General features: G+C 31.0%; 4 protein-coding genes and 1 long non-coding RNA gene across 5 annotated transcripts; 2 read left to right on the plus strand and 3 right to left on the minus strand.

The window, feature by feature from the left end:
* Positions 1-1594: 1594 nt before the first annotated feature.
* On the minus strand, positions 1595-2636 carry LOC143258864 (uncharacterized). Its single transcript, XR_013032771.1, has 2 exons — positions 2091-2636; positions 1595-2011 (listed from the first exon to the last, which is right to left on the minus strand). It is a non-coding gene; the product is annotated as an uncharacterized LOC143258864 (long non-coding RNA).
* Position 2637: 1 nt separating this feature from the next.
* On the plus strand, positions 2638-8106 carry LOC117225517 (uncharacterized). Its single transcript, XM_033479156.2, has 6 exons — positions 2638-2771; positions 3021-3483; positions 4423-4633; positions 4744-4894; positions 5045-5173; positions 5318-8106. The coding sequence occupies exons 2-6, from the start codon at positions 3239-3241 to the stop codon at positions 5593-5595; spliced, it is 1014 nt and encodes a 337-aa protein (XP_033335047.1). The 5' UTR covers positions 2638-2771; positions 3021-3238; the 3' UTR covers positions 5596-8106.
* On the minus strand, positions 7566-9784 carry LOC117225447 (tRNA methyltransferase 10 homolog A). The gene is made up of 7 exons (XM_076519186.1): positions 9592-9784; positions 9182-9441; positions 8735-9044; positions 8522-8668; positions 8360-8465; positions 8131-8292; positions 7566-8054 (listed from the first exon to the last, which is right to left on the minus strand). The coding sequence occupies exons 2-7, from the start codon at positions 9370-9372 to the stop codon at positions 7903-7905; spliced, it is 1068 nt and encodes a 355-aa protein (XP_076375301.1). The 5' UTR covers positions 9373-9441; positions 9592-9784; the 3' UTR covers positions 7566-7902.
* A 60-nt stretch (positions 9785-9844) lies between these two features.
* Positions 9845-12440, plus strand: LOC117225446 (tetratricopeptide repeat protein 17). Its single transcript, XM_033479017.2, has 5 exons — positions 9845-10271; positions 11098-11401; positions 11502-11762; positions 11875-12027; positions 12113-12440. Exons 1-5 carry the CDS (start codon positions 9979-9981, stop codon positions 12269-12271), a joined length of 1170 nt encoding a protein of 389 aa, XP_033334908.1. The 5' UTR covers positions 9845-9978; the 3' UTR covers positions 12272-12440.
* On the minus strand, positions 12386-15682 carry LOC117225284 (NECAP-like protein CG9132). The gene is made up of 3 exons (XM_033478715.2): positions 15449-15682; positions 14510-14906; positions 12386-14413 (listed from the first exon to the last, which is right to left on the minus strand). Exons 1-3 carry the CDS (start codon positions 15532-15534, stop codon positions 14156-14158), a joined length of 741 nt encoding a protein of 246 aa, XP_033334606.2. The 5' UTR covers positions 15535-15682; the 3' UTR covers positions 12386-14155.
* Positions 15683-16728: the final 1046 nt, after the last annotated feature.

Genomic DNA, 16728 nt, shown 5'->3' on the forward strand with positions numbered 1-16728 from the left:
CAGTTCGTAAAATGAATAATACGATAATTTGTAGCATCTGCAACTAAAGATACATGATGCTGTGATATGCAGAGAGAAATGATGTTACCGCAAACTATATTAATAAAGGTCACGACGGAAATAAAGTGCATCTACAACTATCTATATAATCGATGTATAATTGACTATTTTCAGGTAAAAATATTTTGATATGTTCGTATTATTTACAATTACACCTTGCTTTGAATGATTAAAGTAAAAGACCAATCTTCCAGTTAACGCGATTCATGATTCATACACTTTGTTTCAACGTGTCCTACAATACGTTACATAATGTAATCATACGAATGAACAAAATTATTAATAGTTTTACATTTATTGCGTTTACGTGCATGAGAAAGAAATTGATCGTTTTTTCTGCATAGATAAGGAAACGAAGATAATTATCAAATTGATCGAGCAGCGGCTTTTACAATTTCGCAATGTAATCGGGAGTTCAACAAATCAAGCGAAAAGATAGTCACTTGTGAAATTTCCTTAACCTTTCATGTAGATATTTCGAATGTATTTCATCGAAACTATACTGAATGTTTCGCTGCAACTTTTTTCTAACATATATTGTAGCTTGAAAAAATGGAAACAATCTTTAATTATAATAAGCATCGTCTAAATACGTATACTTTCATAAATGGTGAATTCCCGATTGAGCATTGCTTAATGACGTACAATCTGCATACAAGCGCTAAGACTTTAAGCAAACATCGTGACATTTCCAGGAACAGGGCACTCGATCATCTATAACGTTACTGATATGGTAAAAGTGAAAACTTGAAACAGCTGACCTCGTGCGATTTAAAGTAGAATTAAATGATCAGTAGTGTTGGGTATTAAAGCCAACAAGTCCATTCAAGCCTTCGATTAGCTTGAATGGCTTGTACCTATATTCAGGTGAATCGTTGGCTTGAAGCTTGATTGTGAATTGTGAGTCAAGCCAATTCAAACCAAAACTGGAACAAGGCGGAACGAAATTGAATATACGAGAAATTATCTAGAAATGTCAAATGTTATCTAAAAGGATAATGATATTGTCTTTGAAGGGTCTAGGTATGAAGCGTGCGCCGCATTTTGACCGTTCCGTCTTGTTTCAACAATTCGACTTGTATGCTTGAACAGCTTGAACGACTTGGAACAAGCTCAAAGTCGACAAGCCCGTCAAGCGCAAAGACTCAACCTGAATATAGGTACAAGCCATTCAAGCTAATCGAAGGCTTGAATTGGCTTGTTCGTTAAATACCCAACACTAAATAATCAGGCAACGAGGATAGAGTACAGGGACTATTACCTAGACAAATTTACCATTAATAGCAATACTGTAAGACCATTTGAAAGGCGACTAAGGAAAGGACAAGTTTGTGTTATAACGATCTTTACTGAAAATATTTCTTGATTTGGAATTTAATTGAATAATTTCCTTATTAGAAAAAAATATTTGATATATTATTTAAAAACATCATACTGTATAATGTTTTCTTTCAACGTATACATATTTATTAAATGTCGAAAATATTGATGTATAATCAAAGCGGAGAAATTTGGATTATTATACACCAATCAATTTCGTAAAAAATGTGGGACAATTTTATTAATTGAAGTATGAATTTTCTTTCTGCATTTTACAGAAATCCATGTCATTGTATTTAATAAATGCTCATTTATGTTTTATATTATTATACATATTTCATATTGTTATCTTTATCCGAGATATTTTAAAACAGCTTTACAAAGTGCTACATTATATCAAATTAAACTAGATATCAATATGTAAGCACATTCCATACTGTTATTTTAATTGAAGTGGTACTAAAGTATTTTCAGGACATGCAGGGTTAAGAATAACCTAGCGGTGTCACCATAGACCGAAAAGTCTCAAAATACAATCGTAATTTTCATTTCATGCATTCTGCAATTGTTGAAAGAACAGTTCAATCGTATCGTTTCATGAAAGGTAAGTCGTTGTTTCACAATAAGAGAGCTATTGAAACAATCATATCAGAAGATTAGGTATAATAAAGAAAGGATTAATTTCGTTTAAATATAATGGAGTTACAAACGTTTGACGGAGATAGACAAAATTCCGTTGCAATGAAACAAACGTCCGGAGAAATGTGTGAAAACTTGCAGCTTGAAAAACAAAATACATACACGAAAAAATCTGCTATTTCAAATCATTCGAAACACGCGTTGAAAAAACTACCATCTCCATTTAACCCTTAACTGGTACCAGGTTTACTCAGACTACAAAATATCACACTTGGATCCTTCTAAAAGTTTCAAAAATATATACCAAATTTGTATACTCTTAGATATAGAATTTAAGAGTACAATATTTAAAACAATTCAATATTTGCAATTATCGTGCGATACAGTAGCAAAAACCAATATACAAAAAATATTCTTGAGCTCATGAGAGACTTCAGGATACCATTCCAGGGTTAAAACTGGATTGTTCGAAATATGCAAAAGTCACGGTATCGTGTTTAGTACCGTGAACACGACTAAACTATAAGGATTTACGCAGTTCCACAGCACGTTGTACGCTGTGCAACGACGTCTCGTGTCGTGGTCGTCACGTGTGTTGCAGTAGACGAAGGTAGGGTATGTGGAATAGCGCTCAGGCGCGTACGTACGTCAGTAGCACGGTAAGAGATACGACGTTGACTACACACCGAGTGGTGTGGCCGAAAAAACGAAAAAAAAAGGAAAGGACAAAGAAGCCTGTGATTTGGAAGAAGGTATACGCAAAATAAATAAGGGCGAACGTGGAATAGCGTAAGGGTGTATGGAATCTGTCTCTGTCCTTTCTCTCGGTGTCTACATATATCGTTCCCTCCTTCTTTCCTTAGTGATTCGTTCCCTCTCCGTTCCGCAGCGTTTTAATCGTTCGTTCTTTGTCAGTGATCGCTACAGTCTTTAGTCTATCCTTTCGTTTATATTCGTTTCTATCCCTCTCACTTTCCGTTCTTTCTTCTCTTTTCTATCAGGCGATATACATCTCCTTCTCTGTCTCACTTGCTCCCCTTCACACTCCGTTCTTCGAGGTAAAGCAGAAGAAACCCCCGCGGTTGCTCGTTCGTTCTCAAAAGTCTTACTCGTTGTCACGCGCTAAAAATACTCCCGCACAGTCTTCCGAGGGTGTACCATGCCAAAGGAGAACGGAAATTAGGACGACAAAAGCAGTCAACATCGACCTGGAACTGTCATGGAACGGTTTTCGAGAGTGGCATGTTATTTACGATGGAAGAGAAACGCGACACCTCATGATCATGATACAAGCGAAGTGGTTGCAGAAGATGACCGCAATACTGTTGAGATTGAACGATGCAAGAATGTCGGGTGCAATTTCGAAGCTTCGAGGCGGCTTTGCAGCATTCTGGAGAGTATCTTCCTTTGGGAGAATTCCGTGAACAGTATCTCTGTCGTCATCGTATTCAACATACTGTTTTGGTAAGTTCTCCTATTTATGATACAATGTGCATCTCTCGGTTCTAACATTACATGTTATCCGCGAAATTTGATTGTATATCAACGGGACTGCGATTTTTCTACTGTGCAACCTATAGTACCTACTCATTGCAGCCGCGCATTGCTTGAACGAAACGGGATTCGCAGCATTTAATGCAATTGCTAAACGATTAGTAATATGCGCTTCTTTCGTGTCGTCTAATTCATTGTACAGGATTTCTAAATGTTTTCCTCATTGTGAACGCGATTGTGATGGTAGCAATACCAGTACAAATTTTGCGCATTAAAGTTTGTCGCGCGATACTCGAAACAGCTGTCTTCTAATGCTTTGCGAGTTATCCGCCTTCTGGGTCAAGGTTTGTTGAAGCGTGTACGTTTCGGCATTTGATGTCAGTTGTAAATAACATTATCTATCAATACTCGAGAGCTACGATTCTTTGTGTATCTCCGTACGCGCTCGTAATCGGTCATTGATGAGTTTCATATGGAACAAATAAACGATATGTTATTAATATCGCTCCTTTCCCCGCAAATTGCATTTATTCATGACATTCTTGTTTGCCTTTGTCGCATGAATTGCATCTTCTCAGCGTATTTTCCCACCAGATCCATAGTACTGTTCTAGATGGCAGTGCATGTTAATAATTAAAAAGTATAATCGCGCGACTGATTTGACGTGTAAAAACGTGTAAATTTTCTAGAAAAAATGTTACATCGATAGGAATGACAAAAAAATGTCATAACAACTTTATTTGAAAGTAATTATTTATTAAATATTCGATTGTTTGTATTGATTTACCGAATATTATTACTATTACATGAGAAAATTAATAATATGTTTAATGGATAAAGAAATTGAATTTTATACATTAAAGTAAGCATTGACATTGTTTGTGATATTGATTTATGTGTTTGTTTCAGGGGTATTATTGTATTAGAGATCCGTGGCTTTGCTGCAGCCAGCAGTGCTGCGCTGGTCATAGTCCTCTGCTATTATACAGTAGAAGCCCACATACAAAAATGTATATTTTGTAGATCATGTGCGAAAACAGAACAATTTGAAAAAATTGGGAAAAAGGTGAAATCAGCAATTCATTCTTTGAAGCAACTGAAAAAAGATCAACCAGGAGTGGTAAACTTCCATTAGTTTATTAAACATTTCATACTATGGAAACAAGAATAAATAATACATATATTATTAATGTTGACTGATCTTTTAATAATTATTAAAATTCGTTTTAGTTTTGCACTGCAGTTTGTTCTTTCTCTTTGGGTTTGTGGATTATTGGTCGCACTATAAATGGTGTACTTCTTGCATATACAATATGCATGAGCATTTTACTTGGACCCGCGCTATTATTGAAACTACCCAACAAGATGATATCACACAGAGGTGACTAATGTAGCATTAAATAAAACAAAGACATACATTTACGATAATGATAAGAAAAATATTAGTCCTATGCACACACAAGATGATGAAATATGATGGAATATTAGTCCTATGCATAATGAATTTGCAACATATCAATTCTCTTGACAGAATGGGATAGTGAAATTGAAGAATTTTTACCAGCAGTTACTGAGGACAATCTTCAAGTTCTTGCAAGAGCAGGAGAATCTGGGGATCAATCTCCAACACCAACAAGTGTGTTGTCTGATGCTCAAAATGGTACCTAGTTTACAATTTTATATTTTATCTATTTCAATAGTATTCAGTCTAAACATGAAGTAATTAAATATCTGTTTCCAAAAATATATACTTTTAGTTTTTCACTAAACATTTTAGATGAATACAAAGGTCTTTTTATTTCAGAATTTTTCAACGATGATGACATTCTAGGTCTAAAAATGCCATCCCATGAAGATGGAAGTACTGATGGTGTAGAAGTTTCTGAATTAGAACTTAGTGTTGAAGAAACAGACATGGATGGTAGTAAATTTCAAAGTGGTCATTTTGAGAAAGAATCATCATCCGAGGGAGAAGCAGAACTTGAACCTCTTTCAAGAAAATCAATTAGTCATAGTGATGAAAGTGGTAGCGAATTCGAAATGATTGATAGTCAGGATGTTGATGACTTAGACATTGCATGAAAATTACAGACATGTGAACTGTGAAGTTATTATTATGCAGAATAGGCTTAAAGCAGTTGGTAATTTTACATCTATCGTACTGGTTCCTATTAATGTGTCATAAAGTCAACTTGTACACATTAATAAATCAATCAATTTCTGCCTTTATACAAAATATTTGTATATGTACTTTCCAATCAAAAAATTGTTTTACTATTTTTTATAAAATGAATCTGCTTTTATAATGTACATCCTTAAGAATAAATTAAGAGTATAGTTACTATACTTTCATTTAAATTAATAAATCTTATGAATACTATATTTTCTATATTTTCTTCTTTTACTTAAAATAAATAGTTTTTATAACTTATTTACATACGTTGTACAACAACAAAGACCGGCTCATTAATACAAACCAGTACTTTACTTTAAATATAATTCGATAATGGTTTAATAAAAATTATTTTGCTTACATTTTAGCTACCTGCTTCAATTTATTAAATAAATATTCAAAAGATTAGTATAATTGGAAAACTGTTTTTAGAAAAATGATGTCTCAACTATTTTATTAGATTTATATTTGAAGTAAAATTTTGAATATTTAGAATTAGAAATTTTGTTGACTTTGTGCGAATGATAGCTTCTCAGTAGTTTACTTACCTTGATGTATACTTCTGTTAAAGTATACTTACAAAGTTGTACATATTATACACAGAAAAGGAATTCTACCACCTTAATTTTTATTTTCGTTGATATACAAACAAATTAAGTATACTTGTAGTACGTGTACGAAATTTTTGGTGTATATAAAAGTTCAATTATCAATAAGAAATTAAAAAGAGAAATCGATAAAATAAGTAACTTTTGTCAATTTAAACATCGCTTTGACTTTTATTAAGGAAAATAATTTTGTATATATGTATCACATATAGAAGAAAATCTTTGTCTGTAAATTATAATTTAAATTAGAAATTATAGTGTCAGTATGCAGACAGAGTGTGAATAGAATATCCATAGTAAATACCAATCCTGTTTTTGATATTGCAAAAGTTACCTATAAAAACAGAATTTGATCTATCAGAAAAATTTTTCATATTTCATAAATACTCAGATGTGATTTTGCATTGTAATTAAGTTATACATGATCTAACTTTTTTAACTGGGTTTAGGTATTAAACGATGCATAAATAACAATTTATTTTATTAATTATGCAGATCTCATAATTCAATTTTCTTCTAAACCTACAGAAGTCGGTTATTTTTGTAAACAATATTTGAATTTTGCAATTATTTAGTGATAAGCGAAATCACACAAATCATAAAGTAGTACTACCTTAAAATCAATTGAAAACTTTTTGTTATGAAATTACTATTAAAAATGATACCACTTATGTAAATATTATTTTACTTCATCATGCACCTATACGGATTTTAATTCAATTATAAAATTCTATTTTATCAGTTTTACCCAAATTTTGCAAAAATTTGTTGGTTTTATGCGTCATTCTTTTGTTTTAATATAATATAAAAGTGAATTAAAGTTCAAATCTTAAAAGATTTACAAATACTTAAAGTTGAACATTATTGTGAAGAATTAAGTGATTTTTTAAAACTATATTTTCAAAAAGGATGTAGCTTAATCCGTATTGAAACGTTGGAGCAATAATTTTCTAGTCATAATAATCATATTAAATTGTACTGAATATGACGTTATGTATGGTACTTTTAATAATACATGCTAAATTTTGTATATTTCGAAACTATTTTTGAAATCCTATTTTATGTTAAACCAACCAGTGTAATATAAAAGAAATATGTATATAAGTAATAGAATAGTATAGAAATAATATTTTTGAAATTTTCTTGCAAAATTTGAGAAAAATTGATTAATATTTTTCGAAAACTGTGATTTCTAATTTCTCTGTTATGCCTTCCTATTTTTACTCTACATAAGAGATATCATGTTTAAAGTAAATCTGAGATACATCATCTTAAATAAAACAGACTTCTTTAATTTATTATAAATTTATTCTATTATACATTTTGAGATCCCTCATAAATTTATGTACACGTAATACATCATTTATACAAAAGAAGAAATTTGTTGTTAATGTGCTTTGCATTTATGTACTTTTTATTTTCAGCAAAATTTCAAATGTACTTTGACAACAAATACATGCAATGCAGTAATAACAAATAAAACGAGGCAAAGTTGTGAGAACTTGTATTATACAATACTAACAAAGATGAATTCGTTTTGAAATGCAAATCATATTTTTGTACAATGCAATATTTCGCTTGACTTGTTTACTGTATATTGTAATTTTATTATATACATACAGTATTTGTATTATTATCATCAATAGCTTCTACACTTGCTTTTGTTGTATTATTTGTGTAAAAAATATTTTCTTTTTTTTTATACATATTCAACACGTCCTTGTCTTCTTTTAAAGATCTGAGAAATTGAGATGTTTCATCTGTAACAAAATTTTATTATATACATGTTATGACCTATGCTTTTACCTTCAACACTTTATTTTATATAAACAGTACCATTTTCCTCACAAATATTTTCTCCTTTTCCACAAGTATTTAATGTACTTTTAGTTTCTTCTAAAGATGAAATTGGCTGAGCATTTTTTCTTTCTGGTAATACCTGTAAAAATGCTTCTTGCCAGGTTCCTCCTTCACTAACTCGAAGCAAGATTTCGAACACTGAAAAAATGTAAATATTATGTTTGTGTTCTTAATATTCATATCGAAATGTATATCCTAATCGTACCATGGTCAACAGTTAAAACCTTCCTAGCTTTCATTTGTAAAAATTTATCTAAAGGAAGTCTACCGTGCCTTACATCAGCCTGTTTGGCTACTTTGTGACACAAACCCTAGAAATGTAAATGCGGTGTAAGAAGATTTATACATATCAAATAAGCTAGCTTACCTTATGACTATTATGATCAACAAGACCACCTATAACATACACACAATCATGTTCTAGATGATTGATCACATTTTCTGATTCACTAGTTAGATATATGATTTTCTCTTTTGGATAAATATCCAAATATCCTTCCACGTAAAATTTTACCTAAAAATAATATTTAAATTTCTAAGCGTTCTAGGTGCTTTAATGAATTTAGGATCAATTACTTACATCCCAATGTTGATATCCATTATGTTTTTGCATGTGTGTTCTTGATGTACCATTAAAACTAGTAAGGGAAAATTGCATTGGTGCAAGGGCCCTCCTATTCAATGTATAACATCTTAATATCTGCTTGGTCAATTTTGCAATGTCTTTATCGATCATTAAGTCATCGAAAGACATGTCAATAGTTACTTCAATTTTACAGTTACTATCAGCCATGGTACTCTTTTTTAAAGCTTTCCTAGATGGTCCAAGATCTATATTATTTGCACGAGCATGTGCTCGTTTTTGTCTTGCTTTCTCCCGTTCCTTTAATCTATGTTAATCATAGTAACACATTATCATTACAGATTTTATTATATATACAATCAATAACCAACATCATATTTATATAAAGGTACAGTGCACAAGAAAATTATTAACTTAAAAATTGATGAATTAAAAAATAAAAACCTTTTCTCACTCTTTCGTTGTAACCATTTTTCTCTTTTCTTTATTTTTTTCAGTTGTCGTTTGCTAATATTCGGATTTAATTCCGAAAGATTTTTGTCAATGTCATGACAATCTTTATGATCAGAAATATTTGTATCTTGTTTATCATTTTCTGTTTCTCTACTTTGATTTATATCTTTTTCGTTTTCCATGTTATATGAAAAATCCGAAAAGGAACGAGGAACTTGCGTTTGTATTCATAAGTAATATACAAATACAACCTATGCAAATTCAAACAGTGTCACATTTCACAAAAATATGTAAAATGATAGTATCTACATATATTTTTATTTATCATAAAATTACTTATTATCACTAAATTATTTTATATTACATATAGAAACAAAAATATTTCATTTTTAGAAAATAACCTTTTTCATTGCATTTATAATAAACGTTCTATTCACTCATTATATCTTTATTCACACACTATTTTAGCATAGCAACATACAAGAGTTTAGAAAATGATCATCTGTAATAATTAAATTTCGATGTTAAATACATACATAATTTGAAACAACAATTAAACGAGACATATGTATGTACGTATGTCACATGTATATACATACATGACAACTAAAATTACTAGTGATATTGTAATAGAGAATTAGGAATGTTGGCAACCAAGTCAATAGTCCCTAGAGAAAAGAGTCATCTGAATGAAAATCTAAAATCTAAATCATCTTTTCGTAGTACAGAAGCAGACGATTTCTCAACGAGTTAGCAACGTGTTGGATCGGTTTTTCTGAAGCGGGAGAATGCACGTTGTTGGGGTCGACGGTCGTGTCGTCGGCTATTTGTTTTGCTTTCTAATACTCCAAGCAAAACTCACAAATTCGCGGACTTCCTGGAGGCTCAGTGCTGATAAAGTCATTAAGACAACAGACTTTGTGAGTACGGTGGAAGATGATCCTATTTTTGATATCTTGGCGACTAGCATCAGTGTCGGTAATGGACAAAGTTGGAGTAGATCCGCTATTTCTGACAAACACGAAAAAGTACAACCGTACTGTCAAGACTGCAAAAATGTTCTCTCTGGAAATCATGAACGGTAAGAAACCACGATGTTCTGGTTAGTCTTGGGTAAGAGCAGAATGGCATGTCTTCCTTTTGAATATTAAATTTCTTAGATTTGTTGTATACAATAAATTACTGATACTTATGTCTTGGAAGTCTATGTGCCTGAAATATACGATAAAAGATTCAAATCAATTGCTATTTATATTGAGCAACAATTCATCTAACAGAATAAGAATTATATCTATATATGACCTTGTGATACGTAAACGATTAGAATGTTTGTGGAATTTAAACTGTTTTGTTTTATCAGTATTAAATAACATTACAGTTCCTATTAGAAATATTGATTTATGATTGTTAATTCTGTGTGATTGTTTCATAGTCCCTCTTTTACAGTTACATTATTTATAGATTGTGAAAAATATCAGTACACTTATAAATGCGAGAAGTAGTCAGTGATTGCATGTTTAATTGTTGGACTATTGTTTATTTGAAATATACATATGTATATTTTATAGACAGCAATTCTGCATGTATAATAAAATATGCTTTTCCTGTTATAAGTTATAAAAAAATGTGAAAAGTTATAAAATGTTTCAATTTTGACGAAAGATAGTAACAAGTAAATTGTACAATATCTACAAAATATTTTAATTTGTGAAAAATGTATTGATATCTGCTTATTTTTATTAGTTCTATTTCACTATAATTATGTTTTATAATATTCTATATTTTGTTCCAAATACTTGTTACAAATAATCCAATGTAATTTTCTGTTTCTTCCTGTAGTTAGTATTTGTGTGTGGCTTACTATTCTTTCAGCGTTAAAAAAGCCCTAACTTTGGTCCCCTTGGCAGACGATTCTCGTCATACGTGTTGAAGGATACTCCAAATGCCACTGAGCCTTTTACTCTATCATCTCAAACATCAGGCGAGCAAGTTATATGCACTTCTGGTCAGCAATGTGAGGATGTAATCTTGGACTGTGGAAAACCTGTTAATTTCACCTATTATGACAATCTGCTTGGTGTTGCCAACAGAGATAAACATCCACTGGTTCCTGAACCCAATGTAGCTCTAATGTTCAAGAAGAATGGTGGTAAAACTATGGATGTTGATATTGATCTATTAGAGAAACGTTTAATAAAAGCTAAACGAGAGGTACATCTTAGGCCTGTTATATATTTCTAATGACAGCAAACAAATATAATATGTACAAAATTGTATACTTATTTATTATTTCATTAAACTTCTTTTTTAGAAACCAAAATCAGTGCAACTTTATAATCAAATAGGAAATTTTTGGCGCATAAAAGGAGATGCACAAAGATCAATTGAGTGTTTTCGAAGGGCACTTGCTGTGTCACCACATAATGCAGAAGTTCTATTAAATTTGGCTAGAGTGTTATTGGTACAACAATATTTAGATGATGCAACATATTTAGCAAGACGATCCTTGGAATTGCAACCTCCAGATCGCAATGCATGGGAGCAATACCTTACACTAGGTCAGATATTCAAGGTGAATCGAAATTTTTAAAAACTTAAATCTATTGCATTTTCACGTGTGTTGTTTGAATATTGGAGAAACAGGAAATTGGTAAACTAATATATGTTTTTCCGTCTTTCTGAAGGCATATGGCCATTACCAAGAAGCAGCTATACATCTAAGACATGCCTTAGAATTAAAACCAGATCTCTCTGAAGCTGCTGAAGCTCTAAGAGAAGTGGAGTCACTTCCGGCTGCGAGCATAAATACCTACACATTACTGATAATCATATGTCTGGTAAGGAAGATAAGAAAATGATATTGTACTTCATATTCAAATGAATATATGAATGATCGTAGTAATATTACCTTCCATTTTGCAGGTGCTTGGAGTACTATTAGTGGTTTTAAGCAATGTGGAAGGCGACGAAGATTCTACTCTAGTCAATGGACAACTTCAACGTCCAGTACAACGCCATTTTAGTCGTGCTATGGCCATGCGAAGTTTAAGGCTCAACGTTGCTCGTAATAAACGTTGTTGATAATTTATCGAGATAAATAATTCTTGTGATAGAATAAAATTTCCAACTGCTGTTATCATTTATCTATCTACAAAGTATTATTTGTAATATGATTTTTAATAATTCTTTAGCGTATTAATAATAATGCAATTTATTATAACTACAAACGAAAATATACAATAGAAAACAACAGCATTTTTCATTTACTGCAACGAGACGAACTGCGCTATATATGTATATATATCTACTTACACACAAGTACGCGTGTATTGTGAAATCATCTTTTTTATACATTAAAAACGGAATGTAATTTATGGAATTACAAGATATTTTTTCCATTACTCTAAATATTAACATACATGTTATTAACAACGTTACTCAGCATCATTTACAATGTACAATGATACCAGGCTATATAAGTAATTTTTTCGTTTTTATTTATGCGAGAATATCTAATCTTTTATATATGTAAATAATTCACAGTTATATTATTTAAGACATAATATTATCTTGAGATAATTATCCATAATATGTACATGAAACATTTAATTCTTTTCACTCTTCCAAACAAAGATATGTAATATATTTATCCTCTCCTGATTATTTTGAATATAGATTACATCTCTGTGTTTAGTAATAATATTTTTCATAATTTTTCTTTTAACAATTTCTTAAATGTAAACAGTTCTGCTTTACACTTTTTTTATCTCTTTTAATGCATTTATGCACATAATTTTTACAAGCTCCTTTTCTAAACTTTAATTAATCTGCATAGTATTTAATTAAAATTTACATCAGGTTAAATAAGTTTCTAAAATATAAAAATACAATACAACAATTTGGTATTTGATATATAATTCGGTGATATAACGAAAATAAAATAAAATTATTTCCTTAGAAACCTATCCATACAAAATTAGGATGAAATTAAAAAATTTGGAACATCCATATAATTAGGCCTTTTTCTGCATTAGCCTCCTAAACTTTTGTTTTATGTACAAACACTGGAAACTAATATAAACTAAGATTGCATACATTGTACTTAATTTATACACCTTTAAGGGTTTCAACAAAGACTGTATCCATGCAATAGAAAATGTCGAATATATTTTATTGTATTTTACTTTTAATACTGAACTAATGTTCCAAGAAAGCATTTTATGATAATAGAATCATAAATTTGAACATTTCAAATTTCTATTATCATGTTTTTATTCTGTGTACTAATTCTTTGTTTTCTAATTCAGGCTGTCTCATTTTCAAAGACAAATCTGTACAAGGCACTAAACTTATATGGTACCTACTTATATAAAAAATATGAGTATTACTCCTCTTTTTATAATTTATTTAAATAAGAATTGTAATTATATGTACATTTTTCTGCATTAATATTATATATAGTAAAAATATATGTGGCAGGGCAAAAAAGCTAAATTATACTGCTGTGATAAATTTTTCATTTCAAATTACGTAAGATAAAATAAAACTATCTTAATGTTTAAATATATAGTGAGTCTTAAAAATTTGTTTTCAATCTATGAAAATGAGTTGTTGAAGTTTTTAAATGCAATTCTTTTCATAATTTTCTATTTAAAAAAGAACATATATCAGATGGCTGATTCATTGATGCAGATTCATTGTATATATATCTGGTTTCACCATTAAGTCAACAGAAATTTATAAGTATTTATAAGTACTCAACTATAATACAGTAAAGATCATATTCTAAAAATATAGTAGCTAATTTACTATGTACACAGAAACATCTTTGTTAATAATTACCCTTAAAAGGTATATGTATGTATACATATCAAAGTACATGTGCATATACAAATTAATATACATATGCACTGCCTATGATTCTATAGCACAGCTACACTAAATTTTAATACAAGTTGTAAGAAGTTAGAATTGCACCCAACTGGAATTCCCTACTGTTGATGGTTGTTGCTGTTGAGCTTGAGATTGTTGAGATGCGCTAGCGAATTCTCCCCACTCCGAACTTGTTTGGTTTTGATTTTGGGCTGGTTTATGTGCAGGGGATGAGGTTGGAGTTTTGGCTGGTGGAGGTGCAATTTTTACACCTCCTGGTGGTGGAGGTAAACCAATACCTGTGCTAGGTCGTTGTTTTGCCTTTGAAGAAACTTCGCTACCATCCTTTTTCTGTATCACAATTAAGAATTTTATCTCTAATTGTCTAATTTGAAACTTAATGTTTAAATACAATTGTATAAATATAAAATAACTAAATAATCTTACAGTAATTTTCATGTTGATTTTGATTGTTTCGCCTTCTTTAAATCTTAGATCTAGCTCCTGTTTTGGTTCATCTTTTTCCTTTTCTATCTGTTCTTGGTTCTTGAGCCATTTAAAATGATCTTGAAGCGCAACATTTAGATCAAAACTATCTGATCTATCCAAAAATCCAATACCAAGAAACGCTGAGCGTCCATTATCATTTTGAACTCTCAGAACAAAGTAACGAGAAGAATCTGTGACTGGTTCAACAGCAATACCTGGATACTTTTCAATTGGACATTTGGCAAATAATTCACCTGTAACTTTATCTTCAAGTTTTATTGCTACTGAATTTCCTTGACACACAAGACGCATTCTGCCAGTCCATGTTGGTTCTTGTAGGTTCCAATCAGCTGCTCTATGAATATATACATAAAAAAGAAATATATATATACATATATATATATATATATATATATATATATATATAAATATATATAAATAAATATAGATAGATAGATACAATAGATGTTACATATATACATAATATATTGAACTAAATTTATTTTTCCCCTTGACAAAATTAGGTTTCTATATTATTGTGAGGTTTGGAATATCTGTCAAAACTGTCACCAACTATTATACTATGCTTATAATGCTGATCGTATAATAAACTCATTCTGATGACTTATGAATCACACCGCAGATAAAAATTGTACAGAAGTATGTTCCAGATGTAACAATATGTTGTTCTGTCAACAATTTCCGGTACAACTTTTGCTGACGTATTAATTGTGCGAGATTGAGATTAAACATATTGAAAAATGACCGATGATATTTAGAATGCCTTGTCAATAACGAAGGAAATATTCAGTTTTCCATGCGTTTATGCATGCGGAGTTCTTTCATCAAGATGAGAGATTTTCAAAGGAAATATTCTGAAAAAGAATCAATTCGTACCGATAACCCCTATTCAATGACCTTGGAGGTATACTAAATACAAATACTTCACTCTTGACGAGTAATACACTTTCGTATGTATCCATTGTACTTTCGACAAAACACGGAGAAAGCGCGTACGTTTGAGAGCTGAACTTGATGAAGTGCTATTTGAAAATTCGTTTATATTTTGTGACGAATCTCCACCGTGATTTGATAACTTTATCTCTAGTCACGCCTCCCATCCCCACACAAAGACCGTTAACCACAGATTATTTCACTAGTGATAATAGATTGCCTTCTCTGTATACACTGTTGTACAATTGGTGCAACTGGTAATTCAAAACAAAGAAAAATAAATTAATTGTATATACATATGCAATTTTTAAATAGAATTTTTGTTGTCGTTGATTACTAATTATTGCCAAACTATTGAAGATATAATCATCAATGGATTTTACATAATGTAAGGTGTCCCAAAAATGTTGCAAGCGCAATGGACATCGTTTGTATTGAACAACACATATATCTTTTCTTATGCTTTTTTCAGCCACAGACTTTTTTAATTATAAATATAAATATTTTACAATTTAATTGAAGTCCAACACAAATAATACATATCTAACTTAACGACCTATATTATCGACCGTTTTCTCTTGCAACGTGCAGTTTTTGCTCAAAAAGAAACAGTGGCGCTAGCATTGAAAAATGTCAGAACTTCGACTTAATGTTATCAAGCCGAATATTACAAATTAGTTTACAATAACGTTAAATTGTATGTACATTTAAGAGGCCGAATAGTCCTGGATTGGACTTTTAGAAAACACAATTGATCACTCCTAAACTGGTCATTGCGCTATTGAAACTATGCAAGTTTTGAAATACATATACATATGTGCATGGGTTTCTTCTATGCGAGTGTAGTGACACTGATTGGATTGTTTCGCCCTTAAAGGGATGATTCCTATAGTGATTTGAAGTCATTTTTTCCTCAGTGAAAATGTACTTCCACGTACCAATCAGAATGCAAGTACAGCCTACAAATTCTGGCGCGCTACTTCTAGCTAGTGTTAGCTTCGTGCTGAGTTCGAGACTTGTACAAATCAGCAATTCACAGGAGATTAATAGGAAACTCATCCATTTAGTTAGGGATCCACTTGTTTTTCAAAAATGTGTCACGAAATCGGTGCACGAATTCTGATCGAATATTGTATTATTTTTATTTAATATGGTATAACAGCTTGTTGTGCGCTGACTTGTACAAACCTCGAGTTCAATATGAAGCCAACACTATACTAAGC

The sequence above is a fragment of the Megalopta genalis genome, chromosome 2 (genome assembly GCF_051020955.1).
Source record: "Megalopta genalis isolate 19385.01 chromosome 2, iyMegGena1_principal, whole genome shotgun sequence".
Lineage (NCBI taxonomy): Eukaryota > Metazoa > Arthropoda > Insecta > Hymenoptera > Halictidae > Megalopta > Megalopta genalis.